The sequence below is a fragment of the Prorops nasuta genome, unplaced genomic scaffold, assembly GCF_024137725.1.
Source record: "Prorops nasuta isolate Cenicafe-Biocafe unplaced genomic scaffold, Cenicafe_Pnas_1.2 PNAS00010, whole genome shotgun sequence".
NCBI lineage: Eukaryota > Metazoa > Arthropoda > Insecta > Hymenoptera > Bethylidae > Prorops > Prorops nasuta.
Window position 1 is genome coordinate 7,937,925 of NW_027116807.1, and position 21,532 is coordinate 7,959,456.

The 21,532-nt window shown below is 32.0% G+C and overlaps 1 protein-coding gene across 1 annotated transcript; it reads left to right on the forward strand.

Moving 5' to 3' along the window:
• The first annotated feature begins 9,403 nt into the window (after positions 1-9,403).
• LOC136777158 (putative nuclease HARBI1) lies at positions 9,404-10,628 on the forward strand. Its single transcript, XM_066733233.1, has 4 exons — positions 9,404-9,630; positions 9,710-9,996; positions 10,081-10,517; positions 10,575-10,628. Exons 1-4 carry the CDS (start codon positions 9,404-9,406, stop codon positions 10,626-10,628), a joined length of 1,005 nt encoding a protein of 334 aa, XP_066589330.1.
• Positions 10,629-21,532: the final 10,904 nt, after the last annotated feature.

Here is a 21,532-nt window from a genome sequence, read left to right on the forward strand (position 1 = left end):
TAGATTGTTCAAAAGTTTTTGACTTTTTGCATAGTGTCTGCCTAAATGGACTAGCCAATAAAATTAGCCAATTGCTAGATCAGATTCTAGTTTATAGTGACTATAAGTTGATATGGTCACCAAAAAGAAATATTTTACAATTCACCAAGCAAATCGTAATAAAGTGAAGAGAAAAACATATGCATATACTAATTTATCTTTGAAATCTTTTCATACCTAAGAGCGTGCAAAGACTGAATAATAATCTACAGCATTAACAAAAAATTATTTTTAATTTTTTGGCTTGTCCCTTCAGAAAATGAAAAAAGGCTTATTTATTCTTAAAGGGATCCCTCAACCTCTCAATTTAGATTGAAATTTCCAGAGAAGACTATGGCCTTACTTGAAAATCTATTACCGAGTCATTTTGATCTTCCAATGATGCACACAGCAAACTGCTCTATCTGATAAAACAGTAAGATTTTTAAAAACAGAAAAAAAAAATTTCTTATTATAGCTTTATTAATATAATACTTATTTCTTGACTACCTTAGAACAGTTCATATGTCGTGTCACCGCAAAGATAAAACGCCTTGAAATTAATCTACAAATAACGCCGTATTATTCTTTAGACTTTTCAATTATGAAATGGATGCTGTCGAGGATCCTTTTAAAAATAGACAGAAAATGAATTTCATCAACAACAGGATCAGAAATGTAGGACATTAGGAGGTAATATTAATAATCGGCGTAGTTGCGTGCGTGTGTGTATACGGATCGGCAGAGAAGTACAAACTTCTTTTGTTTTTTAAAGGAGAACTGTCAACGAAAGTGAAATGAAAGTAATTTTTCCGTTGAATCAAATCCCTGATTTATCGGTTTAAAATTGATTTATCTCAGCAATGATGCTTTTCCAGACCTTATAGTATAGGACTTTTTGTCTTAGTTTAGTCCCAAGAATACGTTGTTAAAATTAAATGCATCATTGCTGATACACCCTGTATAATATACTAATGATTGAAAGGATGCATCGAGTGGCAAAAATGTAATTCCAACAAATTTCCTATATATGGAGGAATATAAATTTTCATAAGAACCAAATTACCTCTGCTTTTAATCTACTTAAAGTACGTAAAGGCATATTTTTCCGATTTAAAAAAAAAGTTGAATATAAATAATTATTTTTTATTCCTATCAGTAATTACAAAAAAGGGAGCCTATATTGCACTTTGGCAGAATTCACTGATTGAGTTTTTGTTAGAAAGAAACAAACGTTCTTAGAATTGTATATAAAAGATTATTTTGATAAAACTTTAATAGTAAAACGGAGACATATTTGAAATTTGACTTAGTCGCGCTATTACAATTATTCCAAGGAATCTTCTAAAATTTTAAGAATATCTACTTCTTTCTAGAGTGAAATTGCTAAGTGAATTTTTTCAAAGTGCGATAAAGTTTCTGTTCGATCTTTACATGGTAACAGATCGAATCCCGGCTTTTTTTCAGGTAATCGATATTAGTGGCGTAGTAATCGATTATAAATCATTGGCAAGATTGGTTTTCGTTACACTACAAGAGTCAATTCCCTGAAACATATGCCGAAAGCAGATATCTTCTTGGTAATAGCCCTTCAATCAAGACGTCCCCGAGCACCTTAACCCGATTGAAAAGACGAATTACCTACCGATAATTGAAATATCGAAGTAATAAGCGAGCTCGGTTCCCCTTGAAGCTTTAAACTTTTGACCATACCGCAGCGCGGTTTTTTGTAAAGTTATAAGGCCCGGTCTTAAACGAATACGAGTGATTCCGCAACCTGGCTGCTCGCAAAAGACATAAGGCCTGATTCTAAACGAATACAAATGGTTCGACAGCTCGGCTGTTTGGAAAAATGACGTGACTCGTACTAAACGATAATATATACGAAATGTGGAATGATTCGCCAATTGAATGCGAAAGTGCGTAACAAACATTGTAACCGGCATACGGCTTAATTCATTGCACGATCGTATATCATTTGTAATCGTGATTAGTGTAAAAGGTGTATAAAACAATGAAAAGAGTTTTTTGTGCTTTCGGACTTTTTTTTCGTAATTTGTATACATTTTATTTATTTCAAAACTAAGCAGTTCCGTCAAGCGGAGTTGCCCCTCAAGCATAGCCTTCTTTGCTATTGAAGAGTTTCTATTTTTTTAAATTATAGATGGGTAATAAAATACATATAATTACACAGGACAACAAAATTAGGGATTTTAAAAGTTGTTTGAGACTTCGAAGTATAATTTTATGTAAATTTTCTCGCTGAATCCAAATTTGGTTCTAAAATTATTACATCATCTGCACTTTTCAAGATATTACAATTTTCCGATGTAAAAAAAATGTGTTTGGGTATGTTGATTAATCTACAATGTTACCAGCATTAATTATGGTGCGCAACTCTATATTTTTCCAAATAGCACTTGATTAAACGTTTAAAAAAATATTGTGTTCATAGCGATGTCTGTTTTACATACTTAGATATATCAATCAAAATTGCTATGATAAAAACACGATTCTTAATGCCAATGCGACTATGGAACAATTTTCGGTTCTTTTGTTATGCTTAAAATGAAGAAGAAAGTATCATATATCTTTTAATTACAAATCATCACCCTACAAAAAAAATATTTTTTTCTTATTTTGACGTAAACAAAAGAACCGAAGATTGTTCCATGATTATATTGGCCTTAAAAATTGTTTTTTATCTGAGAATTTAAAAAAAAAATGAAAAATGATGTTCACTTTGAAAAACTAAAAATTTTACTTTGATTCGATGTAAAATAAATAGATAATAGGGAAATTATTATTTCATATTTTTTTACAAACAAAATTCAATTCAAGATGAGGAAATTGGCATGCCGAACATTGAAATATCTTACTTCTTCTTTTAAATATAAACATTTAAAACCTCGGAATCGTTAAAGCGTTGAATTTTCAACAATTCACAAGTTTTTTTAGAATTAATGAAAAATTCTACAAATTTACACTGAAGTTTATATCAAAAAGTTCTACACAGTAAACAATTTTCAAGAAAATAAAAAGTAGTTTGTTTCTGAGCTCCGTGATTTGATGAGGAATGCCCCATGTTTCAATTAGAACGTTTAATCGGAGTAATAACATTAAAGGACAACTTTTAAAATATTTTATATATTCTTTTATTGTAATCATTTAAATAAATTTATGATATGTAGAATAGTTAGTTGCAATTCATTTAAACGATTTTCGGTTCTTATAATATTTTGGTATTCAGTTTTCATTAAAGCTGGCTGCTTTCACCATATTATCGCATCAAACTAAAAGCATTGGATTTTTAATTATTTTGTTACTTTAATTATATTTTTTACTTTTCATTATAGATACCATTTTGTCTCAAATAATTTTATTCATTACGTTTAATACAACTAAATTAAACGAAATTTGGTAATATTCCTATAGTGAATTATGCTATAGTCAAGTAACAAGATATCGTCCTTACTAACCTAACGTGACCATTTTTCACCCAACGCATCAAGCACTGCTACCAACTTAAATACTGTATTTTCCTCAATTTTAACTTTTTTTAGTTGGCTAAGAATTGCCTTCGGTACAAATAATTCCAGCCTTCGAGGCTTGAGTGTCCAGCCCAAGGTTGCCAAGTCCGCCATCTTGAATAGTACTACGCTCTATAGTAAGTGAATTTTGATATAAGGAATGCAGACTGCACAAAGTATACTGCCAGCGGAAATACGTCAGTAGCCATCTTAAATGCAGAACGTAATATATCAAAAATTATATATATTATATTCACAGCCTGTCACGGTGAACGGCGTGAACGAAGACAAATGTTAGTATACGGAAAAATAAAGTGTAATAAAGAAATATTTGATCTATCTGACAACTGATGTACTTATGGTATAAGTGAATAAATAAAATAAAAATGCTTTTCCTAAATTGATTTTTAATTTTGATAAAATGGTCAAATGTAGCCATTAATTAATTAGATTTGGTAATAAATACAAAAAATGCGTTTTATTATAACAAATGAGTTGAGGTAAAAGAAACTCAATGTTTTTATATTAATTTGTTAACAAATGCATTTTTTTATTTATTATTGAGTCCAATAAATTAATGGTTATTAAAAAAAAAATTCCTTGTAATGAAAAAAAAAATGAAAGAATTTTAAACTTCACCAAAACTCGAACACGAGCCCACCGCATGATAAACGGCAACCTTACAGCCTGCGCTACAGCGCTCACTTGATGCGCCAAGAGCAAAACAGGCTTTTTAAAGACTGACTACAATTCTTTTATTAATTCGTCATAAATGATCAAGAATTAGCTGTAATAAGAAATACATTTATCTATATAGCATTATTGTACTAAATTTATTGTTTTTAATTTGAAGCATACATTTTGCATGAAGATATGATAATTTAAGGGTAACCATTCAGTACTCTATATACAAAACTATTCATATGCTCAACTATCATAAATTAATTAAGTAATATTATAATATTTGTTATATGTAGTTGAATAACTATGATAAACGAGCATATGAATAGTTTTGTATTTAGAGTATTGCATGAACACCCTTAAAGTATCGAATCTTCATGTAAAATGTATGCTTCAAATTAGAAACATAATAAATTTAGTGCAATAATGCTGTGGAGATAAATGTATTTATTATCGCAGCTAATTCTTGATCGTTTATGACGAGTTAGTGAAAGAATTGTAGTCAGTCTTTAAAAGGCTGTCTTGCTCTTAGTACATCAAGTGAGCGCTGTAGCGCAGGCGGTAAGGTTGCCGTTTGTCATGCGGTGGGCTCGTGTTCGAGACTTGGTGAAGTTTAAAATTTTTTCATTTTTTTTTTCATTACAAGGAATTTTTTTTTTAATAACCAATAATTTATTGGACTCAATAATAAATAAAAAAATGCATTTGTTAACAGATTAATATAAAAACATTGAGTTTATTTTACCTCAACTCATTTGTTATAATAAAACGCATTTTCTGTATTTATTACCAAATCTAATTAATTAATGGCTACATTTGACCATTTTATCAATATTAAAAATCAATTTAGGAAAAGCATTTTTATTTGCTTTGAGTTTTTAGGTAAACGCAGCACCACTTCACTCGGATGACACGTAAAAATGTCACGGTTAGCGGTAGTCGCTCTTCTTCTGACGCCAATGTTGCCTGAAGTCCAAATCACACCTATGCTCTCCAGGCATAGTTGTGTTTGTACCGCTTCCCTTTAAATTTTCTATACTGCTGCTGGCTAGCGCTTATCTTCATTTTTGTTGCTAAAAGCTTGATTCTGGCATCACTGCCGTGTGGAACTATTAGTTTGCTAATAAAAGCAGAGGCTTAATTTTAAGAGATTGCAACATATAGTAATTAATATAGATACAATTGTAAAAAGAAAACAAAAATTTTATTTTACTTATATTAACTTTAAATAAAATCCCACAAAGTACTGTAAAATATCTAACATGTTATATTATATATCTAATCTGTCAGCTTCTTTATTTTAATATTCATCTCAATTATCACAGTTTGATCCTCAGCGATGACACAGTAACCACATTATAGTGAATCTATTCTTTTTTTTTAATGTTCGATCCACATAGCTTCATCCTCAGCAGTGATACAGTAAACACACGTACATTACTATAATTTAATCTGAAACAAAATCCCACAAAGTACTATAAAACATCTTACATTTTATATTATATATCTATTCTGTCATTTTCTTTATTTATTATTGCATTTACCTAAATTGCTGACTCATTTATTTTAATATCTGTCTCAGTTAACACAGTTTGATCCTCATCAGCGATGACACAGAAATAACATTATGGTGAATCTATTATTTTTGTTTTAATGTTCAATCCACATAGCTCCATTCTCAGCATTGACATAGTAAACACTTTACAATAATTTAATCTGAAACAAAATCCCAAAAAGTACTATATAAAATCTTACATTTGAAATTACAAATGTAATCTGTCAGCTTCTTTATTTGTATCGTATTTACCCAATGTGTTGACTTGTTTATTTTAATATTCATCTCAATTAACACAGTTTGATCCTCAGTGATGACACAGTAACCATAACATGGTGAATCTATTCCTTTCATTTTAATGTTCAATCCACATAGCTCCATCCTCAGTAGTGACATAGTAAACACATTACTATAATTTAATCTGAAATAAAATCCCAGAAAGTACTATAAAATATCTTACATTTTATATTATATATCTAATTTGTCAGCTTCTTTATTTATTATTGTATTTACCCAGTTTTTTCACTCATTTATTTTATTATCCGTCTCAATTAACATAGTTTGAATCTCAACGATGACACAATAACCACATTATGTTTAGTCTATTCCTTTATTTTAATTTTGAAAATCCGCATAGCTCCATCTTCAGCACAGTGACATAGTAAACACATTACTATAATTTAATCTGAAATAAAATCCCACAAAGTACCACAAAATATTTATATCTTACATTTTATATTATAAAATTTATTGTTATACTTATCTAAAATGTTCAGTCCTTTATATACTTTTAAAAATTATTTTTATGTACATTTTACAAATTTCGTCACTTTATTTATTCACTTATACCATCAGTATATCAGCTGTCAGTAAGATTAAAACTGTCACTTTATTTCTTTATATTACTTTATAACTTGCGGTATGTATATTGTATGTACGATACAATAATACTAACATTTGTCTTGGCTCACGGACCATGCATTATGTATTTTGAAATTAGTAATTAGAAATATCTATATTGCGGTCCCTCTACAGTCTCTACCCTCTGACGTATTTCCGCCGACCAGTAGTATCAGCAGCGACTATAGCGTAGTACCCAAAATAGTACTACGCTATAGGATATGTCGCTTTTGGGGGTAGAATTTCGCTTGGTCCTAGTTGGTCCGAACACAGAATTACTAGACCGAGCTAATAGGGAATTCTAGGGAAAGCTTCGACCAAGTGAGTAGAGCCAATTTCCGAACTCGCCTAAAGAATACAATTCTACATTTTAGAGAAAACTCCTACATATATATACATATATAAATATATATGTGTGTGTACACATAGTTTATATTTAAATATAAAAATTAAAAAAATATTAAATTTTATTTCCTACAATTTTTATTGTACAAGCCTTAATTTATATAGAAAATTTATTGTAAGTACTTTTTTGTGATTTTTAAATATTAATTTAAGAAATATTTGTGACATTTATTATATTTACTTTCTCGGTAAGCTTCTACCGACGCCTATCACGGTCGTCGTTAAGTTAATGATAGAATTCGGTAGTGACCGACATTTTTAACGACAATTATCGAAAACTTTGTGTTACAGAATCGCTCTTAGCGATATCTCTCGGTAACTCGATTCAATTACCGAAAGTTGTCGGTAACTAGTTACTGAATCCATATAGACGGAAGTTACAGAATCGCTGTTTCGTTACTGGAAGCGACAACTATCGGTAGTTAGCGATACCGACAATCATCGCTGGGAAGTTACAGAATCCCAGCACTGATCACCAACCCCCTGAATCTCCTGATCGGATCGGATCGAGCTCACGCGGAAGCCTCTAATCCATCTCGTAATTTTTTTTTTGACGTTGCATTCCTGCGGTTAGGTTGGATCGTGTTCTGGATCGGATCACGAACGTAAACGTCCCCGTCTGGCTTCACTGGATACATACAGGGTCTTTTCCTAACAGCGGAGCATAGGAGATTCGTGTTAGTTGACTATAGCACTCGGAATGATGGAATCTGAGAGCGCTGATTGGTCAATATTGCGTAGTACCAACATATAATAGGCCGTTACCAATAGTTGGATACGAAAAATGAGATTCATCCGCCATTTTGGTGTGGAGAAATGTTTACATGCTGATCGTAGCAGAAAGTGGTGTAAAATGGAAAAATGTCAAATGTTGTCGTTACTAAAATAAAAATTGAATACTTTGAATGAAAATGAAGAATATTCGTACTTTTCATTCATTATTTTCAATTTTTAGTTTAGTAACCTTACCATTTGACATTTCTCCATTTTACACCTCTTTCTGCTAGGATTAGCATGTAAACATTTCTCCACACCAATATGACGGATGAATCTCATTTTTTGTATCCAACTATTGGTAACGGCTTATTATCTGTTGGTACTACGTAATAATGACCAATCAGCGCTCTCAGATTCGATCATTCCGAGTGCTATAGTCAACTAACACAAATCTCCTATGCTCCGCTGTTAGGAAAAGACCCTGTACTACACTGTTCAAAACTGAATCATGTACAGGTATAGTTTCTGCTTCCCTATACTATCTTGTAGCAAAAATGCTTCTCGCAAAATTGATTCATGTCCATCTCAACTCCTCTATACTATCTTATAGCAAAAATTTAAAGACAACAGCAGACGAAACGCTACATCGACAGAAGATGACGTTTTGGACGTAGTAAAAGTATTATCCAGAAAGCATATTATTTATGTTGGAAACGTAGGGATGTTGAAAAATGGAATGGAAAATAATGCAAATATGGTGCATATATATAATATTATTTATCAAGTATAAAAAGGAAGAGATCGGATGTAATTTTCAGCCTATAAAGAGGAAAAAGCATCATATAAGTATCGGGAGCAGTAAATCAAAAGAAAGATTAAAGAATATTTGGCTTTGTTAAATTAGTCTTTCTTCTGACTTGCTGCTCCCGATACTTATCTGATGCTTTTTCCTCTTTATAGGCTGAAAATTGCATCCGATCTTTTCCCTTTTATACTTGATAAATAATATTATATATATGCACCATATTTGCATTATTTTCCATTCCATTTTTCGACATCTCTACGTTTCCAAAATAAATAATATGCTTTTTGGATAATGCTTTCACTAAGTCCGAAACGTCATCTTCATATTTGTCGATGTCGCGTTTCGTCTGCTGTTGTCTGTAAACTTTTGCTATAAGATAGTATAGAGGAGTTGGGTCGGCGACACAATACCGAAAATGTTCTAGTAAGATTTTAGTAGAAGTTGGTATTAAGGCCCAACGCCATCAAGCCCGGCTTACGGTTAGCCAGCTAAAAAGGGCTACCAACATATGAAAAAGATAGAAATTTTTGTTGGCAATCACGAAATACTGATAAGAACTGTACTTCACATAGATTTTTCTTACTTTGGCCAAAATCGTGAAAAATATAAATTATAGAAAAATTGAAATTTTGCTTCTTAATTTCAATTTCTTTTCCCCTTAAATTGACAACGAGTACAGGTAAATTAAAAAAAGGACTAAAACTGCGTTTAATGTATAATTTTAAATAGCCTATGTATAACTATAAAAGTAATTAATATAATAAACATTGTAGGTGCTCTTATTTTCGCATTATGGATATTTTGGATAGGATAGAAAATTTAGCTGAAGATTGGTTGGACGAAGACGATCATAATTTTCAAATAATATCTGCACGAAGACCTAGAGTAATAAGGATAAGGAACAATTGGCTTCAAATGTTGAATAATTTTGATTTTAAAAATAGATTTATGCTTAACAAAGAAGAATTCAATATGGTGTTAAATAAAATTGAATGTAATATAATTAATAGAACAAATAGGTAATAAAATAATATTGTAAATCCATTCATTTAAAATAATAAAATTCTTATTAATATTACGTACATTTCAAAATTCTAGAAATAATTTCATCCCACCAGTAATTCAGTTATTGGTAACTCTTAGATTTTTAGCAACAGGCTCATTTGTTATAGCTATAGCAGATTTTATAGGCATAAGTGTTTCAAGTGCACTGAGAATTATTCATAAAGTTTCGATTGCAATTACTGAGCTACATTCGGAATTCATAAAGTTTCCAACAAACAACAATGATATTCGACAGTGTCAAATAGGAAATTTTAAATTGGCTGGGTTCATCAAAGTTATAGGAGCAGTAGACTGTTTTCATGTGAAAATTCAATCTTATGGTTTGGAAAATATTAATTTTGTATAATTACTAAAATTAAGTGTATAACACCAATCTATTAAAATTATTTATTTGTTAATTACAGGTGGAGAAAACAGTGAACTCTTCAGAAATAGAAAAGGGTATTTCTCGATAAACGTGCAGGTAATTGTAAACTCCAAATTACAAATATTAGACTTGGTTGCCCGTTGGCCTGAATCTGCACATGACTCAACAATATTTGACAACTCAAGAATTAAAGCACGCTTTGAAAACCTAGAATTTGGAGACGGAATATTATTAGGCGATTCTGGATACCCTTCTTTGCCATATTTATTGACGCCACTTCAAAATCCTCAAACATCATCAGAAGTATTATACAACGAAGCTCACATTCGTACTCGCTGCATGGTGGAGAGGTGTTTTGGTATTTTGCAAAGAAAATTTGCTGTTTTGAGCTTAGGGTCTAGGTTCAAAACACCAAAAAGAACATTGCCATTAATAACAGCATGTGCTATCTTACACAATATCTCAAGATTATCAGTACTTGCAGATGAGGATATCGACAGTTTTTTTTTTTTTTTTTATTTATTGCATTAGAACCCATTAAGGGTTATTAGCATTACAATATGTACATCTTTATTAGTAATATGATCAGCAGAACACTTAAGGCGATATTAACATAGCAGTTCAGAGGACTTCAAAAAGCCAAACAGAAAGTAGAGCGATTTAATTTTAGGCAAAGCAAGGAATTCCTCAATGCAGTAAGGAGAAAAATAATTTAACTTACGCAGTCTAGCGACCATTTGACTTCTTGCCTCCTCTAGCAGAGTACAATTCCATAGAATATGGTTCAGATCCTGAACTGGGCTTCCACAGTCACAGGCGGCGTCTTTAATTATTCTAACCCTGGCCAAGGAAGATCTAAGGTGATAGTGATTGGACCGGGCCCTATTAACCCAAGTAATAAAATCTCTAGGCAGGGAAAGCCCTTTGAACCATGGCTGACTACAGTTTCTATAGTATCTGTCAAAATATATAGTTCCCTTATATGTCCCCTCTTGAAAGAGAGAATTCTTAAATTTAATGACCGCTTTCCTCCCAAACAGTTCAAAAAAGTCAGTATAGGGCAGAGTAATGTTACTAGAAGGCGTTTTCAAACACGCTTCCTTCGCAAGTTTATCCACTTTATCATTCCCCTTTATACCGACGTGTGAAGGAATCCAATGCAACAGGATGATCTTGTTTTTTAGAGTACCATTTAAAATTTTCTTAATCTTGAGAACATAAGGATTGATTTTGGAGTGTCCATACGGATTGGCTATGGCTTGCAAAACACTAAGGGAGTCAGAGTATATGTAAGCTGCAGAGAAGTTGATTCCAGTTAAAAGCTCCAGAGCCCTTAGAAGCGCAATGGCCTCTCCCGTGAAAATCGAAGCCTCTTGGTTAATACTCCATTTAAGCGATATGTTTAGCTCTGGGGAAAACATTGCACATCCTACTGCCCTTTCTGAGCTCAACAAGGAATCAGAATTACTCTGAAATTTACTTGCGTCGGTGTAGAAGGAAACACCTGTCTTAACTCTGCTGTGTAAGTGCTCTAAAAAAATTTGAGAGTGATGATTGCTTTCTTTGATTGCAAAACCTAAATCAGTATTTATTCTGATGGGTTCCATTCTGCTTCTGTAATCATTAAGGTCCATAGGTATAGGTCTATTCTCATGTATTAATGGGAGGAAACTAGAAAACGAAGATAATTGGTTCATCAGCAAAGTCATAAAATGCCCCTGTATCTCAAAGATCTTTAAATTGTGTACAACCTGAGCTACCAGGGAGTTGTGGTTGGAAAGCCTGCTAGCCAAAAATCTATTACACAGGATCTTAGCTCTTTCGTTAATATGCATACAATTGGATTCACCAAGCAGAATATTAGTGGGAGTACTGGATCGATACCCCAAAACTTGTCTGAGACATGCATATTGAATTCTTTCAATTTTCACTGAAAGGGATTCTAGATATGGGTAATAAATAAAGCTGCTATAATCCATAATAGATCTAATAAGCCCCTTATAGATTATGAGTCCTGTGTTAGGATTGGCTCCCCATTTTAGGCCAGAAATGAATTTAAGAATATTAAGCCTTTGAAAACACTTGTTTTTAATATAATCTACATGGTTTGTAAATTTTTGCTCGTAGTCAAACCAAACTCCTAAGAACTTAACTGCGGCACTAGATTTTATATTATAGTTCCTCAAAGATAAGCAGGCAACACCTGGTTTTATGGATTTCCTATTAAAGTGAATGAGAACTGATTTAGCTGGTGCAAGGTCAAGACCCAATTCTAGTAGATTGCCATGGATAGTGAGCAGCGCCTTCTCCATAGCTTTTTTATCGGTTTGTGGGTTTGTGACTGTAGTGTAAATGGTCAGATCATCAGCAAATTGTACATTCTTTATATTCCTAGGGACGTTTTTTATAATATCGTTTACATATATTATGTACAATAATGGACTGAGCACCCCACCTTGAGGGAGACCTTTGTATGTCTTTCTTTCCGCAGAAGCCGATTCAATTCCAGAGAATGTAAGCGTTCTTTCATAAGTTAAGAAATGAATGAAAGCTAGAAGATTTGCAGGACAGCCAATGTTGCTGAGTTTCTCAATTAATATGTTAGGTAGGACGCTGTCAAAGGCTTCTCTAACATTCAGGAAGCAGGCTAACACTTCTTTGCCTGTATGGAAAGCTTTTTCGATTTCCAATGTCAGGGATGCAAGGCAGTCAACACAAGAATAGTTCGTTCTAAACCCTGCTTGAGTAACCGGAAGAAGGGACAGATGTTCTGCCCACCATTGAAGACGTTGTTTCACCATTCTTTCAAATAATTTGGCAACACACGATGTGAGTGAGATGGGACGAACACCTTTATTATACCCGCCTTTCGGAATGAGCAGAATTCTACTCTGTCTCCAGGTCTGAGGAAATTCCATTGATGAGTATGCATCATTATAGAGATCTAGTAGAACCTTTAAGAATTCTGTTGGAAGATTTGTTAGACTTTTATAACAAATTAGATCTGGGCCTGGGGAGGACTTCGTGTTGCATCTAGAGAGTGCATAGATGAGTTCCACCTTGGTGAATTTATCACTAAGAAACTGATTTTCATTTTCCTGGAATATAATGAGAGGATTAAGTGGAACCCAAGGACAACAGATTTTATCTACTGCCTCGACAAGAATTTCTGTCTTAACAGTTCCAGATAAGGAGGAGTTTGTCGGATTTACAAATCTATTTTTAAATGCTTTAACCTTAGACCAGACATATGTCGGGTCAGACTGAATATCCAGGCTAGCCGCAAACTTTCTAAAATCTTGAATTTTGCAAAATTTAATGTGCTTTTTTGCATTTGCACAGGCTTGTTTGTAGATGATAAGATCAGACTGATGGTTAGAACGTCTCCATTTGTACAAGGCAACTTTCCTTAACCTAATTAATTTGTCACAAGTGGAATCCCACCAAGAGGCTGATGGGTGCGGGTTCCTAATATTATTTTTGATCCCAGCATCACCTTTAGGCCTAGGTGTACTTGCCGTAACTGCATCAATGATATACTTTGTTAATTGATTATATTTTTGTTGCAATGAAAGTGAGGAGTATTCCAAAGTCTCAAAAAGAGGAAAGTTATTAGAGAGAATCTTACGAAATGCAACCCAGTCTGTTTTCTGAGTACTAATTTTTGACATATTATGGCTTGTGGTTCTCTTGATATTACATATAGAAACAAAAAATTGGAAATGGTCAGAGCCTTTAAGTTCATCTGACATTTCGAAGGAGAGAAACCTAAAAAGGTCAGGAGAACATAGGATAAGGTCAATATTAGAGTCCGTACCCCGGGCTACATCAACGTGGGATCTAGTGTTGTCATTAACCAAAATAAGACCAGAATCTACCAAAGCTGATTGAAGTCTAGTGCCATTTAAATCCGTTTTGATTCCGTTCCACAGGACATTATGGGAGTTAAAATCACCTAAGATAAGACAGTTACTATAACTATCAAAGGCTTGTAGAATCATTTCCCATGTGTTTTGAGATGTAATGTAATTTGGAACCTTATATAAAGCTATTATATTAATGATCGGTGTAAGGTTAGTGATGGAGATGCCAAAAACCTCGATATCATCGTTCATAATTGACAGATTTGATAATATAGAAATTTTGAGTACTGCTCGAGCAAGAATAACTAAACCTCCTCCGGGCCTATGCTTCCTATCCCACCTATATGTAAGAAAACCTGGAACTTTAAATACATTTCTTTCCTTGAGCCAGGTCTCTACTCCAACAAAAATATCAAATTCTTCCAGTTGTCTGCTAAGTTCAAACTTGCAGTTAGCAATGCCTCTGGAATTCCAGTACAGGATCCTTAAATTAATGTTAGAATTAAAATTAGTAGAAGCCATTTGAAACAGAAATTTTAAATAGATGATAAACTTATACTAAGTATAATAAACATTTCCAACAACTTATTTAGGTCCTAGACTATGCTCAGTCTGTGTCCAGGCTCGGTTATTCTCCAGCTTGTTGATCACTCTTGAAAATTTGTTTTTAATAGATTTTTCCAATAAACTGGGATAAATATCTCTAAGCATTTTAATTAAATTGTTAATGTCGTTTGTGACTGATAAAGCAATGCTAAAGATGTCTGCTTTCCCTGAGCAATCTAGAATAAATTGTTTCAGTTGTGAGTAAGTTAATATGAACTCCGATGGATGTTCTATCAATATATGTTTTATAGGAAGTAGCTTTTCATCCAAATCACTGGAAGCATCCAATTCCTTTGCTTTTTCCTTAGCTAATCTATTCTGTTTTTTTATTTCTGCATTGCTTTTAGTTGAAGCAATGGATTCATTGCTTGAATTTATATCCGAGTCTTGGTCCAGTTGAACGTGAATCCTTTTTTTCCTAGGATTTTTAATTGAGATTTCATCAGAATGAAGTGAGAGTGGTCGTTTGTACACTTGTTCCGAGCCTTCGCTGGTTTCCATAATATTATTGCTTGAGCGACGGTTGGGGCAATTGTCATTAAGTATGTGTGTATCAGCTTCTGTTTGTATCGAGACGGATTTCTCCAGCGAAACATTAGGACTCTCATTATTATTATCATTATTTTCATTAGCAGTTTGTTGATCAGTTATCACATTTAAGGCCTGAGGGACCCCCTCTTCTTGTTCATCTGCCGATGTCAACTTCCCTTTATCCGTGGAATTAGACGAGTCATTTGTGCCAATAGTGCGAGGAATATCACCTTGTATGGTTTTCTTAGCCTGTTTTACATTTGGACAATTTTTAGCCAAATGACCTTCAATCTTACATATGAAACACTTCTGAGAGTCTGAAGAAGCAAAAATAGTGTAATCCAGTCCTTCGTAATTAATTTTAAAAATCGCTGGAATTTTATCTGTCATCAGGTTTAACGAATATTTGTCGTCTAAAACTGGCCACATGGCTGAAACCATCAGAACCAATAGCTGCTCTCAGTGTAATGATTTGGGAAGAACTCTTGACATTGATTTTATTCAAAACCTGCTCAATAGCAAAATTGGGAAGTTCTGTAGGAACATTCGAGAATATAACTTTCTTGTTATTTGACGCTAGAGGTCTAATAGAGACGGGTCGTCCATTAATGGAAATGTAGCTGTGATTTGTTACTAACTCCTGAGCCATGTCTTTTGTTGCAAGATAGATATATATTCTGTTGTTCGAGATTCTAGAAGCACTAATGACATTCTTTTTATCCACTATCAAGCCTATTGCACAAGCGTAATCGGCAAGAGTAAAGTCCTCGATACAGTCAATTAGTATTCCTTGATCTCTCCTGACTCTAGTAGCTGTAGCATAGGTAAGGCCCTCAGGTGTGGCGACTGAGAAGGTAGGAATTGTAACAGAAGTATTAGAGCTTACAGGTTTATGAAGAGCCATGATAGACGGAGTAGACCCAGCCGACTGCATCTTGCCCCACTTAGCCACTAAGTGGCAGACTGGGTAAAAGACTCAGACAAATTTTGTCTGAGCCGCGAAGATTTTAGAATTAATAACTGATATCCGACAGCACAAATGATAATTCAGCGCGACACAGAATAATCAAGAGACACGGTAGTGTCTCGACGGCAAGTACAGAAAAAAGTAGATAATGACATGTATATACGGCCGTCGAGGCACTACTCTCTTATACAGCAAGTTTGGCTGTCCTAATTTTCAAACCGATTTTTCTTTGTGAATAATCCACTATCATGATTTAAGCAAAGCTTTTCTTAAAATGGTTTTGAACGAGCTTTCATTTGAGCCCATAAACATTAAAATCGGTTCACGCAATTCAGAGATCTTATACTCTGTTAGCTATATATATGCCGAAGTTGAAATTCTTCTCCTTCCTTTCTGTATGTCTCGGGCTGATCTGTATGTCTCGGGCTGAAGTTGACCGCTTGTGTATGTCTCGGGCTGAAGTTGGCCGCTAAGGAAAGTGACGTCATTTTCACATCGCTTCCAACAAACTATACTCAACGACGAAACTATAGTTGTGAACTTGCAAATAAATCGATGTAGTCGATATAACTAATCCGGCGACTTGTTAACTGTCAATAGTAATATAAGGTTATGTATATTTAATGCAGTGAGAATGTTCGTTATTATGTTAGTGAATGAGTTTAATTTTTAAAATGACAAATATATTCGAACAATAATGACATAAGGAGTTGATAATTATTAGATAAGTATAACATTGTATTTTATAATACAGGATGTTAGTATACTTTGTGGTACTTTGTGAAATTTCTTTTTCAGATAAATTAAGATAGAATATTTCTATTTGAATTGTTGAGGATAGAGCTGACTGGATGAAGTAAAATTAATATTTACATATTTTCAACACTGTGCGAAGAAGATGTATACTTTCATCATTTATGTGCATCAGTGATTATCAGGAGCATATTAATTGCAAGAAACTGTTAAGGTATTTGAAAATCATATGCTAAACTTCCAGGGTTTGAAATCATTAACAAAATGCATGTTTAACTGTTTTTTCTTTAAACTGATGTGGAATTTAACTGTCCGATAAGTTATATCATACATACAAACAATTATCCAGGAGACAATAAAACTTTCTTATTACTACGATTAAAGAAAAGTAGATGAATATTTGCTAATCGTTACTTAATTTTCAATTATAATATAAAAAAAGTATTAAAACCATATATTTATCTACGCTTTCCTAATCAGAGTAGAAAGAAATTATTATTATCTGCAAAAAAATTATTTAATTTCTTGTAAGTATAACATTGAGTTTTATAATATAATATGTAATATATTTTTTGGAACTTAGTGAGATTTTATTTCAGATTGAATTATAATAACGTGTTTATTGTGTCATTGTGCAGGCTTGAGTTATAATATTAAATAGAAGAAATCAGAAATTATATCAGTTTGCCATAGTAAGAGCCATAATGCAAAGTTAATGGTGAGAGTTAAATCGAAGGAAAAGGTGGAGAAATTCACAAATTTGGAGGCCAATTCTTGATAGTGAAAGGCTTGCAGGTGATTTTGGGCATAAACTTTTTGAAATATATAAGTCAATTAAATAATAATTATAATGAAAACATCATCTATATAGAAGTGAAACAATAAAATGAAGTCATCATTTTAATATTTTCCATGCGATAGATAATACAGTGAATAAATTTGGGAAAATGAAAGCAGTATATCTAAAATAGAGGCTTCCATTGCATTAATTTATGTATTTTCTAGTTTATATTGATGAAAAGAAAATACAAATGGCACTAGTTTTCTTGAAAAAGAGCCCTGATTCATAGTTGATATTGGGAGTAACAGTTAAGAAAAAGGGATGAATTTCTAAGCAAATCGTTAAAAGTGAAGGGCTTGTAGATGATTTTGGGTATACAATTTTGGAATTAAAAATCACATAGTTGATGAAAATTATAACAAAATTATGTGGATCTGTAAATATGAAAAGAATTCATGATTGCAATATTTTACATGTGATGGGGCATACAGTGAATAAATTTAGGAAGCTGAAAACTATATATCTAAAGAAGAGAGGCATCCATTGTAGGAGTTGGTGTATTTCCCAGTTTATATTAATGAAAGGAAAATATAAATGGCACTAATGTGCTGGAGAAAGTGCCATAATGCAAAGTTGATATTGAGTGACAGCTAAGAAAAAGGTGGAAAAATGAGTCAATTCATAAGAAAATCCTTGAGAGGGAAGGATTTGCAGGTGATTTTGGGCACACAATTTTGGATTTAGAACTCATATAGTTGATGAAAATGATAATAAAATCATGTAGATGTGTATATGAAAGGAATTCATTATTTCAATATTTCACATGTAATAAAGCATACAGTGTGTAACTTCAGGAAACTGAAAGCAGTACACTTAAAAAACATAGGCTTCCATTGTATTAACTGGTATATATTTTACAGTTTATATTAATCAAAAGAATAATTAAATGGTACTAGTTTACCAGAGAAAGAACCATAATGCAAAGTTGATAGTGAGAGTAACACCTAAGAAAAAGGTGGATTTACAGGTAAATTTAGAATCATATTCTTGAAAGCGAAAGGCTTTAATCTGATTTTGGGTATAAGATTTTGAAAATATAACTCAAACAGTCATTGAATCCTATGTTAAATACCTCTAAAAGTGTAATTATGAAAGAACTTATATCATTGTAATAGTTTGTACTTTATTTAGTAGAATAACAAATTAATATTTTGATTTGAAACTTTACATTATGGAATGATGAGAACATTGGAAAATGTTTTGTTAGATTGAATTATTTAAAATAATTGATTAGTTTGAACTCCTATATTCTTACAAAACGTTATAAGATCCCACAAAAAACAAGCTTCGCTTGTAAAGAAAGGACGGCAAGTACATAAATCGTCCATCGTAAACAATATAGTGAAATAAAATATTCCAATTGAAAAAATTAGTGAAATCCAAATGCTAGGCAAGTATTTATTTTTACTGTGGGAAAAATTAAAATTTCGAAAAAGAAATAGTAACATAAACAAGTTACTTGCCGGGGGCCCTTTCTGTGCAATGACATTAAGTAGCTACATTTTGGAATTAGGAGAAGCAACGCTTTTATTGTATGATAGTGACTTACGTATGAAAATTACGGGCCCCCGGCAAGTAACTTGTTTATGTTACTATTTCTTTTTCGAAATTTTAATTTTTCCCACAGTAAAAATAAATACTTGCCTAGCATTTGGATTTCACTAATTTTTTCAATTGGAATATTTTATTTCACTATATTGTTTACGATGGACGATTTATGTACTTGCCGTCCTTTGTTTACAAGCGAAGCTTGTTTTTTGTGTTAGAATCTACCACAGCCAGTAATAAGTAGGATGTAAACACGTCCTTACTTCGTGAAAGCCGTGACTAAACTCCGATATCGACAGTTCTGCTTATAATATTAGCAATGAATTACTGGATGAAAATTCAAACGAGCATGGTAGAACAAATTTTATTAAAAATTATTTTCGAAATTTAGTATCAGATCATAATTATTGCTAATTATAAATGTTTCCTATAAAAGTATTATGTCCTTTTATATTATTGCATGTTTTTGTAAGTTGAAATGTACATACATACTGAAAGTTTTTGCTTTTTCAATTTCTAAAATTACACTAACCATAGGATCTGGAAATATATTTGTAAAGTTTATAAATTTCTTATAATTAAAAGGGGAGAAAGAGAAGATTATTTTTTTAATATATAATTGTACAATATTTTTCTATTTCATTTTATGCTTTTGGACTAAATATTTACTCCATTTAAATAAAATAATAGTATTTGTTTAATGTATACATTGTCAAAATATTTTATTGTTTAAATGTTGTAAAAATAATTTTTTTTTATAGTTTAACGTATAATGAATGCTATAATAAAAGTAATCTTTGAATAGACTTCTTTTAAGCAATAAATTTATTTCTTCCTTAAAACAGTCTTACGACAAAAATACAGGGTCAGAAATAACGTTGTTTGACAAATGGTAAATACAAATCTTAATGAAGGAATAGCGAATCATAATAGAATGATATAAAAATAATTTTGTTTTGGTTTTCTTGGTGGTTAAAGAAGAAAGTGGACAATTTTGTAGTCAGACACATAGTTATAAAAATTAGGAGCTTTCGCTAAACACTATGAAAAAAAAAATAAAAGGAGATTCTTTAACTTAACCTATAAGATCTACAAACGTTACACATGGCTGATATAATATGCATACACATGCGCATTAATATAAATCATAATAATATAAATATTCTTATACATATTCAAGACATTTTGCATTATACTTAATCAAAGTATGAAATATATTTTTGCTGTTATGCTAATTTATATAATTATACTGTTCGCATATCACAGATACGTTTTCGTATTGTTTCACACATGTTGTACATTATAAAAGTTACCTTTAAATTATAAAATATAATTTATCATAAAACTTAATAACATTTTTAAACGTCAGAATTATTACTCAACAAAATAAAATATATAATAAACCGTTGCATCGTTTTGTTATGCCAAACTTAATCACATCACGGATGCTTACGTTCAGTGATCTGATGCGGGTTAGGGTTAGACCCAGTTTCAGAGCTGCAACTTTCGAAAAAACTCTAGATGGATCCGAGTCTAGTGAGGAGGCTTCCGCGAGTGGATCTGATCGGATCCGGGTTAAAGGGGATTAAGGTAGGACGTACTCAGACGTGATCGAAATTCAAAACAGCTTTGGTAAAATTTCAATAAGCAAATAAAGGTAAACTTAGTTATAAACTTTTATTATTAACATTTTATCACGTAGTTTTTTAATTTCATCAGGTAAAAATAAAAAATTAAGAAGAATTAAATTATATTTAAAATGATAACCTTAATCTTATTTTTATTGTATTTAAATGGCAATAAATTTTCTGTATATTTGCAATTAATTACTAAATTTTTTCAGAAATAAAGATGGATAAATACTACGCTCACAATAGATATGTAGGTATGTAAAGTTTAAATGTAGTACAGAATACTAAAATAGTAAAGTATTCAGTTTTATTAATTATACTTTAATTTCCTGCACAACCCAAAACATTGGAGTGAAAAAAGTGTATTTGCATTAATTATTAAATCTTAATTTCATTAGACTTTATTAAAAGGAAATATTTTAATTAATACTTTCTTTTTTTTGACAGATCTGAATAAATATTCCTGGACAATTGGAAGCACAAAATTGTTGTTGGAACATATAAGGAAAAATAAAAATATAGTACAAAGTAAAAATATTGGTAAAAAAAAATTATGGGAGGTAATTGCTGCAGAATTAGGTAAAAAAGGATATTTAGTTAATGGCAAGCAGTGTTCAAATAAATGGAAATCCTTTAACTTGTTAGTAAAACCTATTGCTATTGGTCACTTGTCCGTTTTTGACACTTCAATCACGTCGGAATACGTCCTACCTTAACCCCTTTAACCCAGACCCGATCAGATCCACACG

What these genes read in the sequence shown, in the direction of transcription:
- LOC136777158 (XM_066733233.1), top strand. Translation starts at nt 9,404, where the DNA reads ATGGATATTTTGGATAGGATAGAAAATTTAGCTGAAGATTGGTTGGAC. An exon ending in TGTGAAAATTCAATCTTATG is followed by an intron (nt 9,997 to 10,080) that starts GTTTGGAAAATA and finishes TGTTAATTACAG; the next exon opens with GTGGAGAAAACAGTGAACTC. An exon ending in ACAATATCTCAAGATTATCA is followed by an intron (nt 10,518 to 10,574) that starts GTACTTGCAGAT and finishes TTATTGCATTAG; the next exon opens with AACCCATTAAGGGTTATTAG.